Below are 25,539 nucleotides of genomic sequence, written 5' to 3' on the forward strand. Positions count from 1 at the left end.
TAAGTAAGAGTATTTCCAAAACTTGTGATTATTTCTTTTTCAATTTTTGCTGTTTATTGCCTGCCCGAGAACAGTAAGCTGGGTCACACTGGGCTGTGCTTTCCTGCTGCATCTCCACACTTTCATTGAGCTTCCAGAGTGACTCACAGGCAGTTAAACCATGAGTCACTTCATCATTGTCTGTGCACCCGAGGCCCTGGGACATGGAGCAAGTGTGTGCACGAGAAAGTGCTCTCCCAGCCTTTCGTAGGTGTGTGGCCAGGCCAGCTTCCCCCCTCATTTCCCCAAGTCAAGATGTCCACTGAGGAAATGATGTCAAACATGTCCAGCCAACAACAATAAAGTCAGATGCTAACAGCCATTCTCCACGTTGATCTGAACATTGGAAAGAAAATCTAGTTCAACTTCTATGGATGATTTTAGTATGTAAGCTATGAAACAGGGACTTTAAAAACTGTATGGAGGTTTGCTCTTGGAATCTTAACAATTATCTGCAATTTCTCAACTTTAAGTGTCACTTGACTATACTACTCTCTTAACGGGGCCTTTCTCTTCACTCAGTTCTAGTAAAATAAGCCAGTTAACCTGCATCTGCTAAAATGCAGCCTACCTACCCTTCGTGGTGGGGATGGCTGTTGTTTAAGTCTTTACTTTATTAAATATTAAAGTAATGCAGATCTCAAGTATGACCTAATTAGAGTAGAGGGACACAGGAATTGCTTTCTGTTTGCACAACACCCGGCACCAAAATGTTCAGAATCTGCATTCTATCATGCTTATTTTTCAGAGGAGGCAGGGAAGAAAAAAACAGAGGAATTATTTGATAGAATGATTAGCTTTGAGTTCTGGTTCTGATCCACTAACAATTTATAGAATTGATCATTTTGAATTTTAATTCTGATCCACCAAGTTGTATTCCAGTGTTATGATATTGGAGGGAGGGGTGGCAAATAATGCATTCTGTGACTCAGTTTCCCCTTCTATAAAGTGGAAAGCAGACTACTTACCACATATCTCGGTAAGATATTTTAGGAATTAATGAATACTAACTGCTTTGATAATATTGGTTTTCTGGCTTTTCAAAGTCCATTCCTGGTCACCTGGCCACATATGACATCCATGAGGAGTCAAAGTTTAAACATGCCCAGGATCTCTGAAATGGGGATTTCTATATAACGAAGACCAGAACTGCAGGTTAGGTCCCAGTCATGGAGGACTTTGACTATTTGCACAGTATATGGTGGTCACTAAGGGACCATGATAGGGATTTGAGCATGATAAGTGGAGTTGCTTTTTAGAACTGTTAACCTGCTTGCGCTTATTAGGAAATTAGATTGGAATAAGAAAGAGTAGCCACCTGGGAGACAGCAGTGTCCAGGTGAGAGGTAAGGAGAGAGCTGTTATTGGAACATTAACTCATTAGGCTCTTACTATAATTTAACCTAGCCAAGTGGTGTAAGGTCGTTAACTGTGTTTAAGTTCTGTGTTTGCATAATTGGCACCTCCGTGCTTGGCTTCCAAGTGCATCAGATGGAGATATACTGTTACTTTAGTAGTGCCTTCACATTGTCATTTGCTGTCGGAAATGTGCAATGTACATAAAACGCTTCACTTACCTGATTCATATTTGTCTTTTAAAAGAATTGGTCACATCTAAGAGGGAAGTTTTCTCTTAGAAAAATGGCTTTATTTCTGTCATAAATGTGATACATGTGCATTATAAAAATATTCAAGCAATCCAGCCAAGTACAGAGGAAGAGAAGACCCTCCCCAACCACCCAGAAAATGCAGTTAGCATCAGCTAAACATCACTTCAGACATCGCTCCAGAGATAGGTGGAGGCTGGGTGGGTGTGTGGATGGATGGATAAACTGATGGACAGACAACAAGAGATACAGATAGCATTTATCATGTTGTATTCCTTTCATCGAATGTTGAGAAGTTAGTTCTCTGATTCATACAGCCTTCCCTACCTGGAAGTCTTTTGCTTTAAAAACTTGTAATAACTAGATTACCTTGACTGGTGTAGTTGTATCATCTTTACTGTTGCATATTTAACCACTTCCTTAATAGTGTGATCATTAATTCTTAATTAATGGAACTGCTGTTTTCAAAGCCTGATTCAGATTGATAGTTTGCCTTCCATTTAGGGGCCTCTCTAAGACCAGTTGACCAAGGATATGATAGGTAAACTAATAAGAATGTTCACAAGTCACATTTTCAGATTGTATCTAATATTTTTCCTCTTCCTATGTAAGTGTGCACACACATTAGAAATGTTGATCTTGTTTCCCAAATGTGAGTTCCAAACAGAACACAGCAGACTGACACAGAGGGGGAGCTTCAGAGGCCCTGCCTGGGTGTTTCATGCGAGGTAATGGGTCCCGGGGCTCAGGTGGACCAATTTGCAGCCTCCTCTGCATTCCCTAGAGCTTTGTGCTTGCCCTGCCCTATTGATGGCAAACACTGAAAGGTGGGGAGGAGACACATGTGTCTTATACGTACATGCTTATTGCTGTAATTTAAAGATCTGGGACCATGCATTTCTGTGTTCATAGATTTTTGATGCCTTTAGTAATTTGATTTTCATTTTATACAGAACTTCGCGTATTCCCTGACAGATTTGTAGTCTGTGTAAGTCAGCTTGCACTCACTTGTGATCTTTCAAGGCAGGATGAATTGGTATGTATGAAAAAATTCTATAAACAAATCTGCTTAAATAGTGAATTATTGTTTAAAAAATCTTAAAGAATTTTGTCTTGTAGTCATTTAACTATTGATTACTTAATGTATGTCTTAAGGGACCAAAAATATCCTACCTGTTTTACATGATACTATTAAGAACACTTGAAAATTTAGTTTGATCAACCGTATTTCCATATAAATTTTAATGAGAAAGCAACATTCTATAAGAACTGTGATGGTGCTTATGACAGTATTTAAATGAAATAAAGCAAAGTCTTTAAATGAAATGAAGCAAAATCCACATGTTTCCATTGGAAGCTCTCATTGGGGTCAGTGGCTTTTGAATTTTATTCCATGGTGAATCACTGACATTTTCATGAGAACCAGTACTTTTCCCCAGTGTGTTATTTCTTAACTGATAGGGTTCATTTTCTTTCTCTGTTTTCTCATGCTAAGTCTTAAGCTCCATCACATCCTGTTGCTCTTTCATTGGAATTCTCTATTCAGACAAATAGATACAGAAAACTCATGCAATGTTGCAGCTTGTAGCTTTATCATTTTTTTTTTAATATATCTTTATTTTTATTATTTTTTTTTTTGGTGTGTATTTTTGCAGCTTTATCTTTTAAGCTTAACATATACTCTGGAGAGAGCCTCCTTGTGTGAATGTATGTGTTACCTTGCTGCTGTCACAGTCCAGTCTATCTAAACTTACCTCTGTGCAAACATTTTTCATATTTTTGGACATATATCGTAAAACTTTAATAAATGGGAAAATCTATCAGACATTAAACCTGGACATGAAGTCTGACATGATTATGCTTCTAAGATAATTTATGGAAATATTAACTTACCCTTTATGTTTATTTTTAATCCATTTGAAATTTGGCCCACACGGTCTAAAACCAACTTCTTATCTCATCTTAAATAAATACATAGAGAGAGTGTTTTAGAGGCAATAAGGGTGAATGGAGACCTAGAAAAAGTAAAGAGCATATTTACTTACATTTAAATTTAGGTGCCTTCATTTGGAGCAAATAAGCCCATCAGAAGAGCCAATATGACCCTTATTTCTTTGTATATTAATAAAACACTAAGTATACACATTAAATTAAATAAATGAAGCAGATTTTGTGAAAAGTATTAAAATTTATTCTTTGAAATAATTTTCAACTTTTGAGTTGCTTTAGTAAATTAATAAATGCTAAAGTACTGATGCTGTTGGCAAACAAGTATAATATAATATAGCTTAACTGATGCAAAGCAATGAAAAACTTGATCTGTGGTTTAAGAAAACAATTAACTGTACCAGAAAGTATTGCTTTCAGATGGAATACAGAAGAAATTAGATCTTGTATGATATGTAACATTGATACTTAAGTTATTAAGAGTAAATTAAAACAAAGAAATACTACCTTCCTTAGGGGCACTGGTATTTATACAGATGTAAGTTTTCTATAGCTGCTATCATATAGGTCCTGTAATCTTAAGGACAACCTACATATTAAGAATTTACATTCTTAGAACTTGACTAGTCTGAGCCAGTTCAATTTTATCTTCAGAATGTTCTGACATCTGGTGATACTACTATCAGAGTTCACCGAGTTAGCTTATAAGAAAAATGCCATTTATATCATGAGGATCTTTCACTGTTTTGAGTAATTCTCTTTAGATGTAGTCAGGCTCTGTCTTTTCACCTGCCCTTTTTTCCCCTCTCTGATCGTTCCTTCACACGCTTTTCCATCCACACACACACAAGAGTCGCCTAAAGCGTGACGCTGCTGAACAGCTCCCTCCCTGGACACAGGCTCTGTGCTCCCCTCTGTTTCGCCTGCTTACCTGTACTTTGTCCCTCCTCACAGGCCTCCAGTCTACCACTTCCTCAAGCTTGTCCCTACAGACAATAAATGTTCAGGCCAAGCAGAGGGCCCTCTGTCCCACAAATGGCCCATCACACCAACCACAAAGCAGTCCCTCCACCACAATTGTCTTGGAGCTTTATCTTCATTGATGTTTGACCTCTGCAGAGCCCTCCTGTCTCAGCTGTTTAAGGATCAATAAACAGTCCTGCCCTCCCAGAATTGCCCTCTGCGGAGAGGTGGCCTTCTGACTCCCTTGTGTGGTTCAGATGCCCGAAGCCAGCGGCGGACTCTCTCGGGGTACCCCTTGCACTTCCTCATTCCTTAGGGCCTGAAGCCACTTATCAGTTTACATTGGTGGGGCCCACCTCATGTTCTCGTGCTCGCTATTCTCAAGGAGCATCTGACTGGGCAAGGCCTGGACGACTGCCTTCCCGAGGAGCTGTGCTGGAGGTACTTCTTCACAAGCTTCAGTTCCTTTCCTGTAGCTGCTCCTGAACTCTCCTCCCGGCCACAGAAGTGACACAGGAGTGAGCCAGTACCTGAGCAGCAGCCTGGGTACCTGACTTGTGCAATAGACTTGAGTAGCAGATTCCCTTTCCTTGCCTTTTCTTTTATCCTTTTGGGGTCCTCAGTGTCTAAGTGACAATCGGTGAGCAAATCTAGGAGAGCCTATTTGGAACTGCTCTGTGCGGATTCTTTCAGCCTGCACACAGGGAAGCCAGCTGCACTCAGCTCCTCCTTCTTAAAACAGTGGCTGCACAAAAGAACCGCTGTTCCAGATCGAACAGTACAAAGGGAGTGATCCCCCTCTTTGGGGAGGGGTGCAGAACGAGCATAGCCCTGTCGCCCCTTGACCCCCGCAGCTCCAGGGAGGTCTGTCACCCGCCGTCCACGGAGGGACGTTGGTGCGGGGAGCTGCTTCATGTTGCAAGAGCTCTGCACCGAGTGCCCATGTGCCCGGGATGTGGGAATTGTGATGTGTACTTTGGGAAGAAAGGGCATTATTATGAGATGAGTCATTGTATTTTTCTTACTACAGTTTCTCATAAGAAATCTTGAAGCTCTTGGAGGCTCCATTTTTGACCTTTTGCTAGAAATGTAGCTGGGGAGTCATTTGGGGAGTTTTTACCTTTAGTTTTTTCCCCTCTCCTTTTTTTCCTTAGAAATATGAAGAGTATAAAATGTTTATTGCACTTAGCTATATTTTATTCCAACAATATAATGTTCTCTTTCATATTTACAAACCCAAGTCCTGTATAGAAACTTCTTTCTCATATGTAAAGCCCGGGAGCTTTTAGGAAATTCAAAATTATTTATTACTTTCATTATTTCTCTATTAAAGTAAATAACCAAAGCAATAACTTTACAAAGTAATATATTTATTATGTAAACAACTACAAATTATTTATGTATGTGTATATATCAGACATTTCAGGGTCAGCATAAAGCTACTGTCTTATAGAGCATTGGTTACAGCCACTCCTAGTCTCCTGAGACCCTTCCCATCTGTTGTTACTGTCACCTTTTAATACAATTTGCTGAATCCTGGCTCTATAACAAGAGCTCTGGTGAGCCCTGGGGCAACTAAGAAAAATAAGAAAGCACTCTTGCCCTCAAGGAACTTACAGTTTGGCAGATCAAGGGCACTGAAGGGTATCCTGATGACCTAAAAACGTAATTCAAATAAAGCCTCATTTTATTCTTAAAGATGTATCCCTTCCGAACCGTCATAGTTCATCTGGATCCTGGCTGCCATTCAGAAGCCAAGTCCAAAATTCTAAGTTACTTTCTTACTTTTAAACCTAAGCTGTAAAAGTCTGTGATTCTTTTGGAAATTTAAAAAATGACATTCATTACTAGTGCTACCTAAAAGTGGGTCTATACATAAGATATTTAGGTTCATGTGTGTTGTGCCCAGGCTGTGAAAGTAGCTGTCCAGACAGTGCAGAGGCACCACAGCCACACAGCATTGTGCCCTTGCCGTAGCATCACTTGCAGATTACCTGCGCGTCCTGACAAGCACTAAATCGAACACTTCTCTTAAGTCACACTGCTTTTTAACACTAAAGAATTCTCCTCGTTTATGAGTATGTAATTGAAATGAAAATGAGTCTAAAGAAGCAATAAACTACCCTCGAATGGGTTATTTTTAGCTTGGCTTTGTGTTTCTCAGCTGTGTGTAATTGAACCTCTGTGCGCCTTCACCCTCCTCTCAGTCAACAGGGAGGATATCAAATTATTTCAAAAATCCTTTCTCACACTGAATTTCTGTCAGAGGAAGCAATGAAAATGTAGCTAAATAAAACCGATAAAATCATTTTGCACTGAAGAGAACTTTACTTGTAGGTTTAAAAACCTAGATTAAAAGAAAATCTTAGCAGAGTTATATTTTATCTTAGGAAAGATAAATAGAAATTATAAGGAAACATTCTAGCCCCTAAGTTTTTAGAATACAAGAAATAAACTACTTAACAATTTGACTATGCACTAACTTACCCTGGTGAGAGAGTTATTTAACTTACATAAGGCAAATTTTGCATAAGTATAAATCCAATCATTCAAGAATAGGACTCCTTTTTTTGTACCAAAAAAATTAAATAAGTAGCAGGTGGCTTTTTTTCAGGTTTTTCATGATGCATAGTCTTTGTAAGAATCCATTCTCCTCATCTTGTTGTATTTCCTAAACAGTGCTAGTGGTCAGTTACGTGGGAGCCATAAACAAGAGGTGCCTGTAGGAAATGTTCCTTGAGTGGGAAGAGGCAGTTTCCATATTTCACATTTCCCACAGTGTTATGACCTTAGTTTTCTTACGTAATAACTACTTTCTGAAATCGTACATGTTCATTGTACTACATTAAAGTTTAAAATCCAAATATATACAAACAGTAAAAATTATCCACAACTCCCAGCCCAAAGATAGCCTCTGTTAATGATCTAGTCTGTACCCCTCCATCCTTCATACTTGATAACTGAGGTCAGTGTGTATTTAATTCAACTAGGACCTCTTTACTTACGAATTCTATGTTTGTGTCCATTTTTCTATTAGTATTTTTGTATTTTACAAACTCTTCACTGTAGAAAAACTTCTTGCATTGCAAGGAAAGTTACTTTTAGTGAGTTTAAAATTTACCTTTCAATTGTATGACATTGCTGTGTGGTAGGTGTCCATGTCCTCAATTTTATGTTTTCCATAATGATGACTGCCTTAGATGATCTTGGTTTCGTTTTAAGTTGGATAAATATTTACTAATATTTTCTTCTGTCATTTTTATGAAATTTAGTTTGTGATTTGAGCTTCTTTTTATTCTACGTATTGACCAGATTGTGCTAATTGTGGTTTTTAGGTTCAGGGGAATAGATGTGCTCTGTCTGCTTGTGCTAATGGGGCCTCGGTGTTCGGCTCACGTGACAAGGGGCATCCTAGAGACAAGGTTCCTTTTGCCCCCACAGCAGCAGGACTTAACTGATGCTCACCGTCTTGCCTGCTGCCTCCCTGTGCTGACTGCCCTTCCCTTTTCCAGTCCACTGTGGCCGGTGCTTAAGGTCAGAACACACAGTCAACAGAGAGTTAAGGAATAGGCTAGGGCCACACCCCAGAAGGACCTATAGATGGACTGTTTTTCTTAGATAGAGACAGGAATTATAGCATCTGCCATCACCCACCAGCCCTTACATGGACTCCCGAGTAGATGATCCCGATGAAAATGCTGGTGGTGGGGATGAAACTGTTCTTGGTTGGCTTGGTCTATTTAGAAAATTTTTTCTAGACTATGACAGAGAAGATAAGAAAAATTTTTCTCAGATGAAATCACTTTTTAAAGATTATCCTTTGCTTGTATGTTACAGTGACCTAAGGTATTGTTCTACTTTAAAAGCGATGCCTTCCCAAATTTTTCTAAGGATCAAGTGAGATAATGAATATAAAAGTGTCTTGTAAACTCTAAAGCACTTATGCAGTATTGGTTATTATCAGCACTGTTTCCATCATCCCCAAAGGGAGTTGATTTAAATGCGTTAACACCAGATTAGCAGATTGCTATTTCTCCCTGCTAGAAATGAGAAAAATACCTAATAATATTCATCTGTACATAATATTTTCCCAAGAGGCTCAACACCTCCAATTTTGGTTTGTCTCCACTTGCCAGCCCAGATTCATTTTGCAGCTATAAAACTGAAGTACCAAAAAGTTAAAGGCTAAACCCTGATTTAGCCAGCAAGTCAGTGATGGAATCCAGTAGTCCAGGGGATACATTAAGAACATAAACATGGGAATTCTGTTAACCAACACCCAGAGGAGGAAGAAGAATAGAGACTGCCCAGCCAAAATGCTTTTTATTTCCAGTAGCTGCCAATGGACTCACGCTGAGATGTGGCTTTGGAGGAAAGACCCACTAACTTCTCTAAGGTACATAGGAGTTTGGAGACAGCAGACTTCTCAAGCCCAAATTCCTAAAAGCACATGTGACCATCCGAACACCCACAGTGGTAGCACAGAGTTCGACATGCAACTGGGTTATGTTTGGAAAGTTCATTAGTGAACAGATGATTTAGAATTCAGTACTCATTTTCCCAAGGAAACGGTCTCATAAATGCAGTGAGGTTCCCAGACTAGTGAGATTGGAGTTTTGGAAAGATGGGGTCTTGCTGTCTGTGTTCAAGGGAAACTGGAAGAGCTATTGCTTCTGCATCCCTGGGCAGAGGGCCAGCTCTGAGTGGAATTTTGAAATAAGACAGTCATCTGTGATGTCTTCTCTCTGGCTCTGACAGCTCTTTCCCTCCAGTGACCAGGCCACGGTGGGCCATCTTTTGGCCAGCCCTACTACCTGTGTAGCTGGACTCCACACCCACCTCTCTCCTCTCCTGTCCAGGCCCCCATCCTCAGCCAACAGGAGATGTTAGGGAAAAGATTACCACCCTAAATGAAGGGCTGGCAACCCTCCTGCAGGTGTTGCCATTTTTCAACCACCAGCTTCTGTGAGGGAGGTATTTTTGAATAAGAAGACCCCCAAAGGTGGGCTAGCTCTGCTTGGGGCAATTCCCATTAAGTTTCTCTCTATTGCTCACAGATACTTCCCTTCTACTTTTAAACTGGGCATTATTACCCTATGATTCATGAATTGCCTGAAATTGGGGATGGGGCGGGGATTGTATGTATTTTTATGTTTTTCTAGTCACAGTTTAATAGCTTTCATTCATTTCCCAAGTGGTCAGTAAATGTTCCCATCTTTAAGAAGTGCTGGCCCCAAACCTTTTTTTAAAAAAAAAAAATCTAAATTTTGTTACACTTGTATGGCACCAGAGACCCAACTGTGGGGCCTAAGGTTTCAGGACTTATTTTTAGGTTTTTGAGGGTAGGTGAATATAAACTGGAAAATCCCTGTGAAATGTTTACTTCCTACAAAATAACTTCCTCGATTTTTTTCACTGATATTATTTTCACGTTAACATTCTTTGCAGCTATTTATCTGTACTTCCCTAGATCTACACAAAACAGTTTTGTAGCCATCAATTCAGAAGAAAATAAAACTTTTTAAAAATTATTAAAGAAAAAAGAACTAGAGTACCCACTAACTCAAGCGGCAGCAGCATTAGCAAGGCTGAGCTCCACTTCCGCTTAGAGACTCGTCCTCATAGGGAGGCAGAGAGTGGGGTGTTCTGAAGAGGGTCTTGGGGCCAGAGAAGCCAAGTGAAGCGAAGGACTTGCCCCTCACTGTGGGAATTGGGCAGATGACTTAGCCTCATAGGGCATCAGTGCCCTCATCTCTGAAATGAGGAGGTCGTGCCTGCCTCATGGGAATCTAATGAGAACTCATTTACCAAGTGCTAGTCCCTGTACCAAGTGCCTTTTCTGTGTTATCTGGGAACAGATGTGCTCTGTCGTTATCACCTTTAAAGAAAATGATCAGTCCACAGTGGAGTTCATGAGATGCCACTTACCTTTTCGCTTACCTCTTTCTGCTTCAGCTCTTTTGAGTCGATACACATTTGTATTTCTCTACTATCCCACCTGTTTTGCCCTTTCCAATTCCTTAACTTAGTAATTATCAGATAATTTAGGAAAATATTAGAAGTGAAACTTGGGGAAGAGATGTTTTCCTCATTTTAAGATGTGTGGTTTCTTCATGGTCACCTGGCATTGTGGTCTGACATTGTGGTCGTTGTCATGTTTCTTGCTCTACTTGGGCTGCTTTTTTCTAAGTATCTCAACTGTTCACCACATTTCAGAATGCTGATGTTCCTGAAAATCATTAAGCATCACACTAACCTTCAAGAATAACTTTCTTTTTGTCATGATACAAAGTCATAAAGCATTAAAAGTAGTTCCAGCTTTATATTTTATTATTTTTGGCCCCCAAGTGAGTTGATAATATATTACTTTTACTCTGCTTTTATTGTTAGCAAAAGACCATTATTGTTTGCAGAGGGCTGTTGCATACAATAACTTATTCAGTGCAACAAACCTGAGAAGAGATTGTATCAGTCTTGAACCTTTTAGTTTTCAAGGAACAGGAAGGCCAACTCAGAATGGCTTAGCAAAAAAGGAAGATTTTTGGCTCATGTGCCTAAAAAGTCCAGGATCCAGGTATGGCTTGATCAGCGGCACAAAGAATATCATCAAAGACTACTTCTCACTGCCTTTTGGATATGCCTTTTACTGTGTTGGCTTCATTCTCAGCCTGTATGTGGTAGTTGTTCCTGGCAGCTCCAGGCCCATGGGAAAAGAGAGCAGGCTCTTCCCAGGCCACCTGTAGGTCATGCACCTCTTTGCAGCTCACAGATTCTGCACTCTGATTGGCCTGGACTGGGTCACAGGCCCACTTCTGGAGTCAGGCATGGAGACAGGACCTCCTGAAGTGCATGGACATTGAATGGACAGTGGGGCATGATTCCCCAGAAGAAAATCGAAATATTATTTTCAGGAAGTGAGTGAGTGTCCACTACCAAGATATTATTACCATCCCTTTTTTATAGATGAGGACACTGATGTTCAGAGAAGATAAGTGACTTATCCAGATCTCACAGTGAGGTGACCGAGAGGGAGCTGCACCCAGGAACCGCTCAGAGCCCTGTACTCTTTCTGTAGCTCCATCTCTAATTGTGATAGCAATGACCCACCTAGCACAGCGGAGAAAACACTGCAAAGGGGCCAGGCCTTCACAGCTCAGTTCTGCCCCAGCCAGCTGTGCTGCCTTGGTCACTTAGCCTCTTGGGTCTCATTCTTCTTAGTCTGTGAAGCAGAGACAATGCCTGTCTGCCAAATACTCGAATACTCAGGAAGACTCCAGTGATATGTGGCGAAAAGGACCTTAATCATGTAAGTTCCCTACAAATGCAAGGCATCCTTTTACCTTCTTACAAATCCCACATGGTTTGTGTAGGTTTCAGGTTTTCTTTTCCAGTAATGTCAAGAAAGTGTGTTCAGTGCTTTCCAGTTTCCAAAGTGTGCTTCATGTACCTTACCACATTTAAACTTCCCTAACAGTCCTGAAAGGTAAATGAGAAACCAACCATCAGGGTTGAGAAACTGGCACTGGAACAGGCAATCAAGGAGTGCCAGGCCTCTTCCTCCATCCGCCTCACCTATGCTTCACCTCTCCAACCCCTGAGTGTTAACCTGAATTGATCAACTCTGGGTATAACACTGTCAGCAGATGTGATCATGAGGAATTCAGAAACAGTAATGTTTAGAACATGACCTAAGACTGTGTATCCTAGTGCCTCCTATGAATTTCCTACTTTTAAAAAACTAATAATATTGGGTTATTAATTATTTTTATTTGAATAAAACAAAATTAGAAGAAATTTATGTACATGAACATGAGAAAATAGATTCAACTCTCAGAAGACAAGAACTGAGAGTACCATAGTCATTACCACATTCAGTACTACTGTGAGAAAAATCTTAGTATTAAAGAGCTTTTTCCTCCTTCTTCCTTTATTGCCTTCAAGTCAGGCAGGGTGCTCTGCAGTCCTGGAAACAAGAGTTTGGTGGATTAGCTCCTGTCATACCTTCCAGCTGTGGCTATGAGTGGCTTTAGGAGCCCCACAGTGGCAGGCATTGTGGTTGGGGTGAGCTGTGACCGTGGTGCACACACAGAGCTCCTGCAGTGACTAGCAGCCTGATATCATGGCCCCAAGCATCTGCCTCCCTCTATTCCAACCTAGACTAATATGGATGTCCCAGAGCCTGCAGCCAGGTGCTTTAGGGAAGGCCCCAAGATTTTACCAGACTTCATGTTTTTCAGATGAGTAGTGGCCTTGCACCAATGCTGTTAGTCCATGTTGAATCAGGTCCCTGAAGGGTGGTAATAATAATATAACCTGCTTCACCAAGTTGTTTTGAAGGCGACACTGGTGAGTACACAAAACAGTGCCTGACACACAGTCAGAGGTTGGCACACGGCAGCTGATCACATCTCTCCAAATGTGCCTGTTTCAGAGTCATAGCTGACTCACCCTTCATTAACTGTCTCCTCCAATTCAGCTCCCACCCCATGTCTCTGCTCCTTTTACTGCAAACCTTTCAAAAGTGTTGTCTAGACCTGTGCTGGCCAACACTGCAGCCACTTGGTGAGTCAGAAATGATGTACTGTAAGTGTAAAAATATAAAGTAGTTCAATATTGTTTATTGATTACATGTTACAATAATGACATTTAATATATTGAGTTAAATAATATGCATTATTGAAATTTAGTTTTACCAGTTGCTTTTACTTTTTTAATGGGTCTGTATAAAATTTAGTTACATGTCCCACTCATGATACATTTCTACCGGAGAGTTCTGGTCTCTACTTGCCTCTGCTTCTCTCTTGAAACCATCCCAGGTAGGCCCAGGTTCCAGCACTTCACCGAAAATAGCTTCTGTGAAGTCACCTTCTACCGATCAGTTTTCACTTCTAACCAGTCAGCAGCATTTGACACAGTTGTCACCTTCAATGAAGCCCTTTCTTCTCTTGCTCCAGGGACATCCTGTTATCTTGATTTTTCTTTCCTTGCTGTCAGTGTCCTCATAGTCTCCTTTCCTGAATCCTCCTTATTCTCATCCAGACTCACTCCCTAGTGGAGCTCCTTTTGACTAATGCCTCTAAAGACCGTCGCAGCTTTGAATCTGCAGCCCAGACCTCTCTTCCTGCAACCTTGTCAACTGCCTGCTCAAAATCTCCATTGGGACATCCAGGAGGACTCTTAACATTTGTTTGCATATGTTGATTTCTTGGTTCCACTTCCCCAAGCCTGCCCTTCCCCCTATACTTCCTGTATTGGTGAACGGTAACTTCCATCATCCAGTTACTTAAACCATAAATCTTGGTGTCATCCTTGGCTTTTTACTTCTTTCACCCCTTATATTCAATCTATCAACACATTCTGTTGGGTCTTCCTCAAATTTTATGTCCAGTCTAACCACTTCTCATCCCTCCCCCTCCCACCTCCTCCAAGACCCGGCATCTCTAAGTGGACTATTGCAGTAGCCTCATCACTGGCCTCCCTGCTTCCAGCTTATTTTTCTGCTGAACCCAAGATAATTTTTTTTCTTTTTTATTGAATTTATTGGGTGACATTGGTTAATAAAATTATATAGGTTTCAGGTGTATAACTCTGTAATACATCATTTGTATAATGTATTGTGTGTTTAACCACCCCAAGTTAAGTTTCCTTCTGTCACCATTTATCCCACCTTTATCTTCTTCTACTTCCCCCCACCACCCTTTCCCTCTCATAATCACCATATTCTTGTTGTGTTTGTGAGGTTGGTTTTTTATAAACTTAATCCCTTCACCTTTTTCATGTAACCCTACAAGCCCCTCCCCTCTGACATCTGTCAGTCTGTTCTCTATGAGTCTCTTTTGTTGGTTAGTTTATTTTGTTTATTAGATTCTACATATAAATGAAATCATATGGCTTTTTTCTTTCTCTGACTGGCTTATTTCATTTAGCATAATGCTCTCCAGGTCCATCCATGCTGTTGCAAAAAGTAAGATGTCCTTCTTTTTTTACGGCCGAGTAGTATTTCATTGTGTAGCTTTTTTATCCATTTGTTTACTGATGGACACTTGTGCTGCTTCCAAATCTTAGCTATTGTGAATAATGCTGCAGTGAACATAGAAGTGCACATATTCTTTTGAATTAGCGTTTTGGGTTTCTTCAGATATATTCGCAGAAGTGGAATCGCTGAGTCATAGTCGATTTTTAATTTTTTGAGGTAATTCTATACTGCTTTCCACAGTGGCTGCACCAATCTGCATTCCCACCAACAGTGCACAGGGTTCCCTTTTCTCCACATCCTCGCCATCATTTGTTTCTTGATTTATTGATGATAGTCATTCTGACAGGTGTGAAGTGATATCTCATTGTGGTTTTTATTTGCATCTCTCTGATGATTAGTGACATTGAGCATCTTTTCATGTCTATTGGCCATCTGTGTGTCCTCTTTGGAGAAGTGTCTATTCAGGTCTTTTGCCCATTTTTAATTGGGATGTTTGGTTTTTTTGGTGTTGAGTTTTATAAGTTCTTTATAAATTTTAGGTATTAACCCCTTATCAGATGTATAGACAAATATGTTCTCCCATTCAGTGGGTTGTCTTTTCATTTTGTTGATGGTTTTCTTTGCTGTGCAAAACCTTTTTAGTTTGATGTAGTCCCATTTTGTTTATTTTTTCTTTTGTTTACCTTGCCTGAGGCGATATATCAGAAAAAAATATTGCTGCAAGAAATGTTCAAGATTTTATTTCCTATGTTTTCTTCTAGGTTTTTTAGGGCTTTGAGACTAATATTTAAGTTTTAACTCATTTTGAGTTTATTTTTGTGTATGGTGTATGAAGGTGGTCTAGTTTTATTTTTTTATAGATATCTGTCCAATTTTCCCAACACCATTTATTGAATAGACTGTCTTTACCCTGTTGTATGCTTGTGCCTCCTTTGTCAGATATTAATTGACCATAAAGGCGTGGGTTTATTTCTGGGCTCTCTGTTTTGTTCCATTGATCTATATCCTTGTTTTTAATGCCAGTATCATGCTGTTTTGATTATTATGGCCTTGTATAGTTTGTTATTAGATAGTGTGATTTCTCCAACTTTGTTCTTATTTCTCAACATCACTGTTACTGTTTGGGGTCTTTTGTGGTTCAATATAACTTTTTGGAATATATGTTCTAGTTCTGTGAAATATGCTCGTGGTGTTTTAATAGGAATTGTGTTGACTCTGTAGATTGCTTTGAGTAGTATGCACATTTTAATGATATTAATTCTTCATGTCCATGAACATGGTATATATGCTTCCACTTATTTGTATCTTCTTCAGTTTCTTTCTTCAGTGTCTTACAATTTTCCCAGTAGAAGTCTTTTACATCCTTGGTTAAATTTATTGCTAGGTGGTTGTTTTTGTGTGTGTTTTTCAAGACAGTTGTAAATGAGATTGTTTTCTTAGCCAAGATAATCCTTTTAAATATTAAGTCCCTTTTCTTCTTGGAAACTTCCTCATAATAAAATGTGCTATCTTTTAAAAAAGCTATACATGATTTGCCGCCCCACCACTACCAATGTGCATGTGTGCATGCACACACACAGTTGTACCCTCTTACCTGCTCAGTGACCCCTTCCTCTGATTTGCTTTCCTGTTTTCCCCATTTCCAGGTTCCCTCTGTCCTCACAGCCTCAGTGTTCATGCCTCTCCCTTCCTGCAATGCTTTTCCCCATGTGTTTACGTGGCTTGTTCCCCCTACTCAGGTCTCTGGGTAAAGCTCACCCTGTTACCTGCCACAGCCCTTCCTGACCACCACCTCTAGAACGGCATCCCGTGACCTTTCAGAGGTTTGTTCTCCCTGACATCATCATCACCTAACACATGCTTGTGTATTTCTTGTCTTCCCCATTGGAATGGAGTCCTCATGAGGGCAAGGACAGTTTGTGTGGGTCCTTGTCCTTTCCACAAGATCCTCAAAGAGTGCCTGGTACAGATTCAGTGATTCCCCTAGATTCTGCTCAGTTATCCGTTCCTTGCCCCTTTAGGACAGAAGTTTGGCTCTTCTGGGTATCAGAATCACTGGGGCACTTGACTAACATCCACATTCCCTGACCCCACCCCTAGAGATGCAAACACAGTAGATTCTGGGGGAGAGCCCAGAGCATTTTTCAACAAGCCCCAGTTGATTTTGATGCCTGAGGTAACCAGACCACACTTTGCAAATGCTGCCTTTGTACCAGTTTACATTTGTGTATGTTTCTCTGCTCTGTTAAGTGTTGCTTCATATGTATCTGCAGTTCTTGAATTACCTGGGAACCTACATATAGATCTCCTAGCCCCACCCCAGATTTTGTGAATCAGAACTTCCAGGGATGGGTCCAGGAATCTATATTTTTGAAAACCTCCCTCAGTGCCTCTTATATGAGTCTCTGATAGCCAGCCTTCTCACTAGCCTTTGGGAGGCCTAGCTGTGTTTTACAGACTCCTCAAGGACATAATAAACTCAAGAGCAGGTGCTTTTTATGTCTTTTTAGGCCAGCTTCTCTCCCATCCCACAATCCAACAGCGTTCTGTTCAAAAATAGTCTTTAGTAAGTCACTGTGGAGTGAATGCCTGGATTTATCCAGTTTAACTTGCCTTTGTAACTTGAATATCATCCAGTATTTATAACTACATTTCAGTCTAGCTTATTCTCTGACTAGAGAGAGGCAGGAAGTGAGAGTTGCCCACCTCATTTGAATGGGGTCTCTCTTTGCAGTCCCTTCTGTCCAGAAATTGTTAATGTGTTCCCCAGGTCAGACCAACCAGCGTCATACTCAGACTCTAACCTACCCAGCCTCCCCCTTGGACCTGTACCTGGGGCACATGTGCTTTGGTTGTCCTCTACCTCAGGGTGCCTCCCTGGTCTCCAGAACATCCCCAGGCAGGGGGATAAGGCCTCACACCTTGTCTCTGGAAGTCTGTCTGGTCTGCTCAAGCTGTGAAGGAGGATATCTGCCTACATTAGATTCCTTCTGGGACTGGTAGCCTTGCCCTGCTTCTGCTCTGCCCTTTTTTTTTTTAAATATATTCTTATTGATTTCAGAGAGAGGAAGGGAGAGGGAGAAATAGATAGAAACATCAATGATGAGAGAGAATTATCAATTGGCTGCCTCCTGCACCCTATCGGGGATCGAGCCCGAAACCCAGGCATGTGCCCTGACTGGGAATCAAACCATGATCTGGTTCATGGGTTGATGCTCAACCGCTGAGCACAACAGCACAACAGCCGGGCTCTATTCTGTTTTGTCCTGGAACTATATCTAGGCATTTTTTACAGGTGTAAAGTTTTAAAACTAAAATCCTCAAAGTATTACCAAAAATAGAAATAAATAAGTTGGGCGGGGGGAGGGGGGGGACGACGACGGACAGGTGGCCAGGAAATTATATTTGCAGAATTTTATTCCTTGACACACTCGGAGCAGCTTGCAGGTTGTAAAGACTTATTTATGCAGCCCAAAGAGGTCATCTTGGTTAACCTGCTTCTTAAATTCCCGTGGGTTGCTCATTTCTGGACTTTGGATGGCCACCTGGTATCCTTTTTAATTATGTTGGGTTTTTCTGTATTCTTTGCAGAAGATATCAGGGCAGAATTTAAAAAGGAGTAGTGTCATCCAGATATGCCTGGGAGGCACTTGAAACCCTGCACACAGTATCTACACCTGATTGTTTTGCCTCGGGATAAGCCACAGATTGCATTTTGATGCCAGATGTGAGAGGCCATTAGTAATCCGGATGACTCCCTTGGGAAACCCTGTTCCCAGGTGGTAGCTGCTTCCTCTGGAGTACTTGTTTGGGGGCACCAGAGGCTGTGATTTAGCGACAAAGGGGAATGAATTGACCCTAGACATGTAAGAGAGAGAACTTTCTAATGAGATCTGACAGTTCAAGGGCTGAATAAAGTCTAATCTTTTTTCCCTGCCCACCCAGTCTTCATACAAATGTAAATATGCCTCCTTCAACAAATTGCCAAATGTGGTTTTAATTTGTGAGCAGAAGACCCCGCCTTGCTTTTTTCTTTCTTCTTTCTCGCTTCTCTTTTTTTTGAAAACAAAGTCACAGGTTTTGTACTTTTTGAACTGGACATTTCCTTCTGTCACTCCGTCACTTTTTCTGTTGTCCTTTTTCTTTCAAGGACATTTTCCCCCATTGTTCGTTGTCAGATGAATTTGGGATGAGAGTGGATCGTCCTGTTTCCTAAAGAAGTTTTTGAAGTTCCCATAGGAAATACACAGTGCTCTTTAAACTAAGTTTTACACTAAATAAATGAGGGCCATGATTGAATCCAGCATGAGATTGGAAGTGTCCTGATCACGGCATCCCACTTTCTGTGCTCCCCACAGTATCCATTGTTGTTATTTATGACCCTGTCTGCCTTCCATTGTGGACTTCTTCCAGCCTTGGGGAATTTACATCATTCCTAATAGCAAAAGGCTTTCTGGTTCCCACAGAGTTGTTCAAAGCCTGACTCATGCTCCTTATGTTAATTGTTCAGCTCTGAAAATACAGCACTTACAGGGTGTGGCTGAGGGGAAAATCTACTTTACTTACAGGGCATGTTTAGAAGTGTTTCGCACATAAATCTCAATCTCTCTCAGTCTCTCTGATTAACTTTCAAACTGAAGCTCTTTTTGGTCAACTAGTAAGTCCGGGGGGGGGGGGGGGGGAAGAAGCATCAAAATGCAGTAAAATCTAATAAAACCTGTAATAATTTGTTCACTAACTCTTAAAACTGACGTTAGGTTGTAACTGGATATGACTTTGGGTGATGTTGGTCCAGGTCTGAGACCATAGACCCAAGATGCATTTGGTTATGAGTAGGATAGGCAGGGCCGTGATGGGATGTGGGACACCCAGGCATTAGGCTGATGGCTCTCCCAGGCTCCCCAGGGCTGTCATTAATTCCAATGTAAGTCTAAAGCAAGGACCTCGTGATAATTTACCAAAGCTGTTCCTGTGGCAGCAACATTTTACTACAGAATTTGATGGAGAAGGGTACTTGGCGTCCCAGGAAATGAGAGAGGTTAACGCTTTGTCTGGATTATCTATTTGCTAACAAAAAGGAAACAATTCCAAAGTATGAAATGAGTCAACATTGGTGAAGGTTGGGAGGTTTTTACATTTTATAATTGCTTCCTAATGATGTTTCCATGGGAACATATATGGATAGGTAGACAGATAAACTATGAATTATATAAAACCATGGTAATGCTGTTCATTTAACAATAACAAAAAACCACTCCCAGTTTTTTAGTAGCCAAGATTCTCAAACTCCAATTTTTAAAGTATCAGTATTAGAAGGCTTAACTTGCTATGCATTCTTGAGTATCGCAAAGGCCATATTCTGTATTTTCGTAACAGGAGGAAATGTGGAGAATTCTTGGGATAATCAGAGTACAGACCACTGCACTACCTGGGTTCTCAGGCACATCAAAGCTCACAAATGTGGTGCTGGCTCGCATTGTGGTTCGACGCTTTACCACAATTCAGGGCTCAGAGATATCGCATATTGGCCAAGAGTTCCCAGAGGGTTTAGAACCAACATCCTTCTTATCACGGTCTTGTATGTTTGTGGTGCATGTTAATGTATGAAGTGTGTGGGCTGAGAGCCCAAAAGAAATGACAACTTACCAAAAAGTTCGAGATATGAAAAAATTAAAATAGCCTAACACTAAGCAGCTTCATCTAGTCCTCACAATAATAAATCTGTTCACTGGGACATTCAGAGTATGACTGTTTTTTCTCACATTCAGCTAATAGATTTGTGTTTGAACCTTTGTTATCTTTTGGAATAGACGGAAAGAGCTCTTCGCGGAGCATCTGATTATTTTGCTGAGTGTGCAGTGAGTCCACTTCCTCCCAGTGCAAAGCTCAAGAGAAACACTCTGAAAGAAATGTAGGTCCAACGTGTTTCATTTTCTCGTTTTGACTGTCTATACATGTGGATACATAACATGAAACCTAGAATTCAACAAGAGCACATGGAACTTAATCACAGCCCCTGGCACTGAGCTCACCTTAAGTCACATACCTGCTCTTCCACCTTCCTGACACTCTTTCTCTTGCTCTCTGGACAACAGGAATCAAGTCCTTGCTTCACAGGTGTGTTGCAAGGAGTAATTAATTACAAGCGCTTTGAAGATGAAAAGCACCTGTTGGTGGTGTGTTTCATACAGTTGTCAGAGTGTCTGCAGACAGATCTAAAAAAATACATTCCTTCTCTAAGATGCTCGTTCCGACCCTAACATAATTATCATAATCCTCATGCCCCAGAAAGCAACAGACCGAACATGAATCTATATTATTTCTTTCCAGACTACAGCTTAGCCAAAACAAATATTTCAGCTCCAATGTTTTGAGTTTGGTGGTTTAAGAAATTTCTGGCCATTCACAAGCCTGCAAATATATGTTGCAGTCAAAGCCTATAGTTTCTAAATTCTTCCCATGAAGCTTTTATCCTCCTCTTCAAAGTAACTTTCAACCAGTGAAGTTTGCATTGTCTGCTGTGTGTGCTGTAGAAAGGGGTTTGTGTGTGTGTACACACACTTATGTCTGCCTTGTTTCTGTTTTCTGTGCTTGCATACTCCCTGGAATTTCTTCCAGGATGTTTCAAGGTGTATTAATTGAATCCTGTTTCTAGTGGTTAATGAACAAGCCTGACACAAGCTAAATGGTACTTATATTTGAGTAATACCTTGAAATGACCTGTGAGAAATTCCAGAAGATTATTCTTTACGTATAAATAGAAATCGTGTGTACGTGTGTGTGTGCATGTATAAGCATGTTCTTGTACACATACACAGAGACACACATAAACACAACCTCTGCTTTGGATGTATTTGAGCATTTTCTTCTGGGGAGAAAAATCAATATACCAAATTGACCCTTAACAGCTGAAATGAATACCTGTTTGCCTTCATTAAAACATGAGTTCCATTAACAACCCAATGATCAGTAAATAAAGTGTTTCCTGGTGTACCCCAGTGTATGGGAAAAGGTGGAGGCTATTACTTGGTCCAGTTTGCAGTTAAACATGCACTTGGGGATTTTTCTAGTTGCCAGGGAGATGGAGAGAAGGGGGGTAGTGCACGCCTTCCTTTTTCAGGTGTAGGAAATGTGGTAAGGGGAATTTGGAGGAAACCATGCTATTACAGCATTACAAAAAAAAAATCTTTTTTTCTTTTAGTATGAAAAGAGCTGAAACAAAAAGCAGCATCATGAGCAAATCGAAGAGCAGTAGGGACATTGTGGGAACATCGAGTGACTCAGTGATTGCAGAGTTGGCAGTGAAAAACAGTGACCGTCAGGCTTCATCCAGTGCCCCTTCGGAGTCCCCGGGGCAAGCAAAAGATTACATACAGGCAGCTGAGAGCCATCGGGGGCTTTCTGTTCAAAAGCTGGAAAATGTTCATCAGGCGCAGCCAGAAGACACCAGCAGCCAGCAAAAACCTCATCCTGGGGAGTGGTTAGAGACAGGGCCTCTAAGCGGGAGCCCTGTCTGGAGCTGTGAGTCAGCATCACCAGGTCCAAAACAAAGTCCACGAGGGGCCAGAACACAGCAGAGACGCAGGAACCGCGGCTCTGCGCAGGGCTCCGACCACCACAGGAGAGTTTCTCTTGGAAGTGATCGATTCGTCCCCAGAGAAATAAGAGTGGAAAAAAGCAAAGCTGTCAGGGTTCTGCCAACTTTGGAGCTGTCAGATCCGGGGTTACTTTTGAAACAAGATTTGGCAAAAACCACGTCTAATGAAGAGTTGCATGTTTTGGAAAATCTCTCCTCCAGACATCTTATGAAAACTAAGCCAGGGAAGGCAGAGCAGACTGGCTCAGCCACAAACACTGAAAGATTAGCTACAACCCAGGGCAGCCCAACCAAGAAAAGGAAGAAGTACGAAAGAGCCACTGACTGACGAGGACTGCAGTGCTGCGGTTGAGGGATGTAGTGGCCAGGCTGCGAAAAATGAGAAGTGTGTATAGATGCTGTGATTTCAAAGGAATTCGAATGACTTTTTTAAGTAGAAAAATGTATGTCTGTGCTAGGGTTAGTTTTCAGAGCAGTCACTTCAGGAGCCTCCGTGCTTGTTCTAACAACAGTGCTGCCTTCTCGTCAAACTGTGTAAAATTATTTTAATAGAAATTTATTTTAATGCTAAACATCCATTCCCTTTGTCAGGGACGACACCATTGCTGAAGAAGTGCATGAAGACACCAGTGTGTGTCTCTGGGGCACGTGCTGTGCAGATCATGGAAGGGGCAATCAAGACAGTGCCACAGGGCTGCAGTTCACTTCTGGGGGTTCAGTTTACCCTCCTGCTCCGTGGCTGAAGAGGGCAGCATCGAAGGAGCAGGCTAGTGGTTCTCAGCATCCAGTGCTGCACCAGCATCACTGTCAGAAAATGTGTTAGAAACGCAGAGCGTGGGCCCTGTCCCAGACACATTGAGTAAGAAACTGGGTGATTCTGAAACATGCTCAAGTTTGAGGCCCACCATGCTAATTGGAGACTGCCTGGTGTTTATTTCCACCAGCCTGGCTACTATGGCTCCCGCTTATCAGCTTGGGCTACATGTGGACACATACACCCTTGTGCTCCCTCATACTTGTAAAGCACCTGAATTCAGTGTATGAGTCACTCTGTTCCTAGGTTCTTAAGTATGGCAGCCATAGCACCCAGACAGCTATTACTTACCCTAAGAATTGCAAGACCCTCCACAGATAATTTGGCCCAGCACTAGAAGACACAGCAGAGGCTTGTTCTTGCTTGTCGCTCAGGCCTACCCCTGTCCCTACCTCTTGAGATTTGGGTTAGGTTCAGGACTGACTAGAACCCACAGGGAACTCAGTGGCCAGAGTTTCCTGTTTCCCGTTTGGAAGACTTCACAGACAGTTTAAATTTCAAAACAGGAGTCTTAGATTTTTAGTCTTACCCACTAATGTCTCCAGTGGGCTTGCTGAAATGTCTTACAGTGAATCATTGCAATAACTTATTTTGGATGGACACCTAACTAAAGATTTCCTTAACTCGATTTCATTCTAAAATAGGGAAAAAAATCATCTTTAAAGGCCACCCATCAATTTTATCTTTTTTTTTTCTGTTCAACATTGGGTGGTCCTTTGAAGTAGCACCTCCTTAGTAACAAGAAAAATCAGTATATTCCTGAAAGTGGAGTGAGCAGAAAAATAACCCAGAAAAAGTCCAATAAAATATAAGAATATGGAAACAGATAGTGTAAGTTCATGCTTAAGACTAACTAGAGGTTTCTCCCAGCTCATTCTCTTCTTCCCATGTCTTCTTCCCTGGCTTGTATGGTAAGGTAAGACTCATTAAGAAGCAACCATATTTCATAGCAGCATTTTAGGTCATGAAGTTCAGTCTTGGTTACTACACCTGTCCATGGATATAGATGTTCTTCCTTTGATGTTCCAAACCCTGCCTGGAAATCTGTCCCCATCCTGTGATCCCAGCCTCCCCACCCCCACTAGAAGTATGGCCCTGCCCATTGGGATCTTTTCCTCTTCCCTCCTAGTTTATTTCCTCCCCAACTGTTCCTAGTCAAAGCACTCTAGAAGAGGGAGCCCGACAGAATGCTCACCGCAGCGAGCAGATTCCACCCATCCAGCAGGGGGGCACTAGACGCAGTGCAAACCTGAGGAAGTGCTAGAACATGATTTCTGTGGCCCATTGTCGGCCTCTCTCTTAGAGGTCAGTACACTAGGTCTGCTCTTCACTGAAGACAAGACCACAGTGTGGCATTGAGTCCTCTTAAACAGAAACAACTATTGGAACCGTTTAAATGGGGGGGCACAAGTAAGCCAGGAAACAGTAAGCTCACTGGAAGGGTTTAGAATAAAGACAGCCATTCCAGAGCAATAGCTATAGAACTAGAAGGAGATGTTTGAGCTGGAGGCACCAGAGAAATTTTTTATTGAGTTTTTATTTCATTGGTTAACTTGGGCCTGATGGTTAAATTCGATTCTTATACTTCTAATGATTTTCTTTCAAGAAAAGTCTTGGCTTTAGAGTTTGGTGTATTTGTGCAAATAACAGTTACTGTGATTAAGAGAGAAAATAGTACCATTGGTTGCAGCTTGATGGGGTCTTTCTCATAGACATCATGTACACGGATTTTAACAGGATTAACGCGCCAGCAGCTCTCCGCTTCCGCACCACGGCATGTGGTTGAGGAATTCTGCTTCTGAGCATTTTCCTTCCACATGTCTGAAACACCCCTGGGTCTTTGTTACTTGAGTGGTTATGTCATTCTTTGGATATTTGTAAGTACAAAAAGGAAAATGGCTACTAGCTTTTTTGTTTATTAGGTGGGAGATGAGTTCTCTACTGTTGGGAGTGGTCTGTATTCTGATATTTTTAATAATGTTAGTAATTAAGCAACTGAAAATCTGAGACCCTGTCAGTGTACTTAGTCAAAAAGGAGCAAGTTCTTCAACCACTTACTTAATAACCCAAATTAAATGTATATATATTCAAGTCCCTATAACTCTGATGCTCAGAAGAAATGTAGATCCAATTTGATTGATGTTACAACTTTGAACTCCCTAACTTTCTCAGTGTCTTGACTTCTAGGTCACCTCCATGTGCTTTCAAATGACTTTTTAATAGATTGGTGTTGGGTTTTTCCTTGTTTTGTTATGTTGTGTGTGTGCGTGTCTTTTTATGTTTATAAACAAGAAATGTCTGAGAACAGTTGTGATTTTTCTTATACATTTTTCTTTTCTTTGCCATTGGAGGTTAACTGTCATCCAGATATGCATATAAATTGTTAAATGCCAAGAAGGAAACGTTTGGGGGGAGAGGAGTGAGTGCTGCAGCTTTTTTGTTCATTTATTGTAATACAAAAAAAGTAGGAAAATGTTTCTCATTATATAAAAAGCAAGAGTCACACAACCCCTCTGTGTTTTGATTTCTGAAGAATATAGCTTGTCTCTGAATGAGAGATCTCAAGATATATTTTGGGGACAACAGTGGGATCACA

At 41.1% G+C, this 25,539-nt stretch overlaps 1 protein-coding gene across 1 annotated transcript in view; it reads left to right on the plus strand.

Annotated features, from left to right (window-relative positions):
- The window catches only part of SLX4IP (SLX4 interacting protein), a 159,867-nt gene extending 134,617 nt beyond the window's left edge, over positions 1-25,250 (plus strand). The window contains exons 6-8 of the mRNA XM_016212022.2: positions 2,600-2,682; positions 20,343-20,443; positions 21,734-25,250. Of these exons, the coding sequence (XP_016067508.1) occupies positions 2,600-2,682; positions 20,343-20,443; positions 21,734-22,457 (908 nt within the window). The 3' untranslated portion in view covers positions 22,458-25,250. The remainder of the gene's footprint in view (positions 1-2,599; positions 2,683-20,342; positions 20,444-21,733) is intronic.
- The last annotated feature ends 289 nt before the right edge of the window (positions 25,251-25,539 follow it).

This window comes from Miniopterus natalensis, chromosome 7, assembly GCF_054644295.1.
Source record: "Miniopterus natalensis isolate mMinNat1 chromosome 7, mMinNat1.hap1, whole genome shotgun sequence".
Classification (NCBI taxonomy): Eukaryota; Metazoa; Chordata; class Mammalia; order Chiroptera; family Miniopteridae; genus Miniopterus; species Miniopterus natalensis.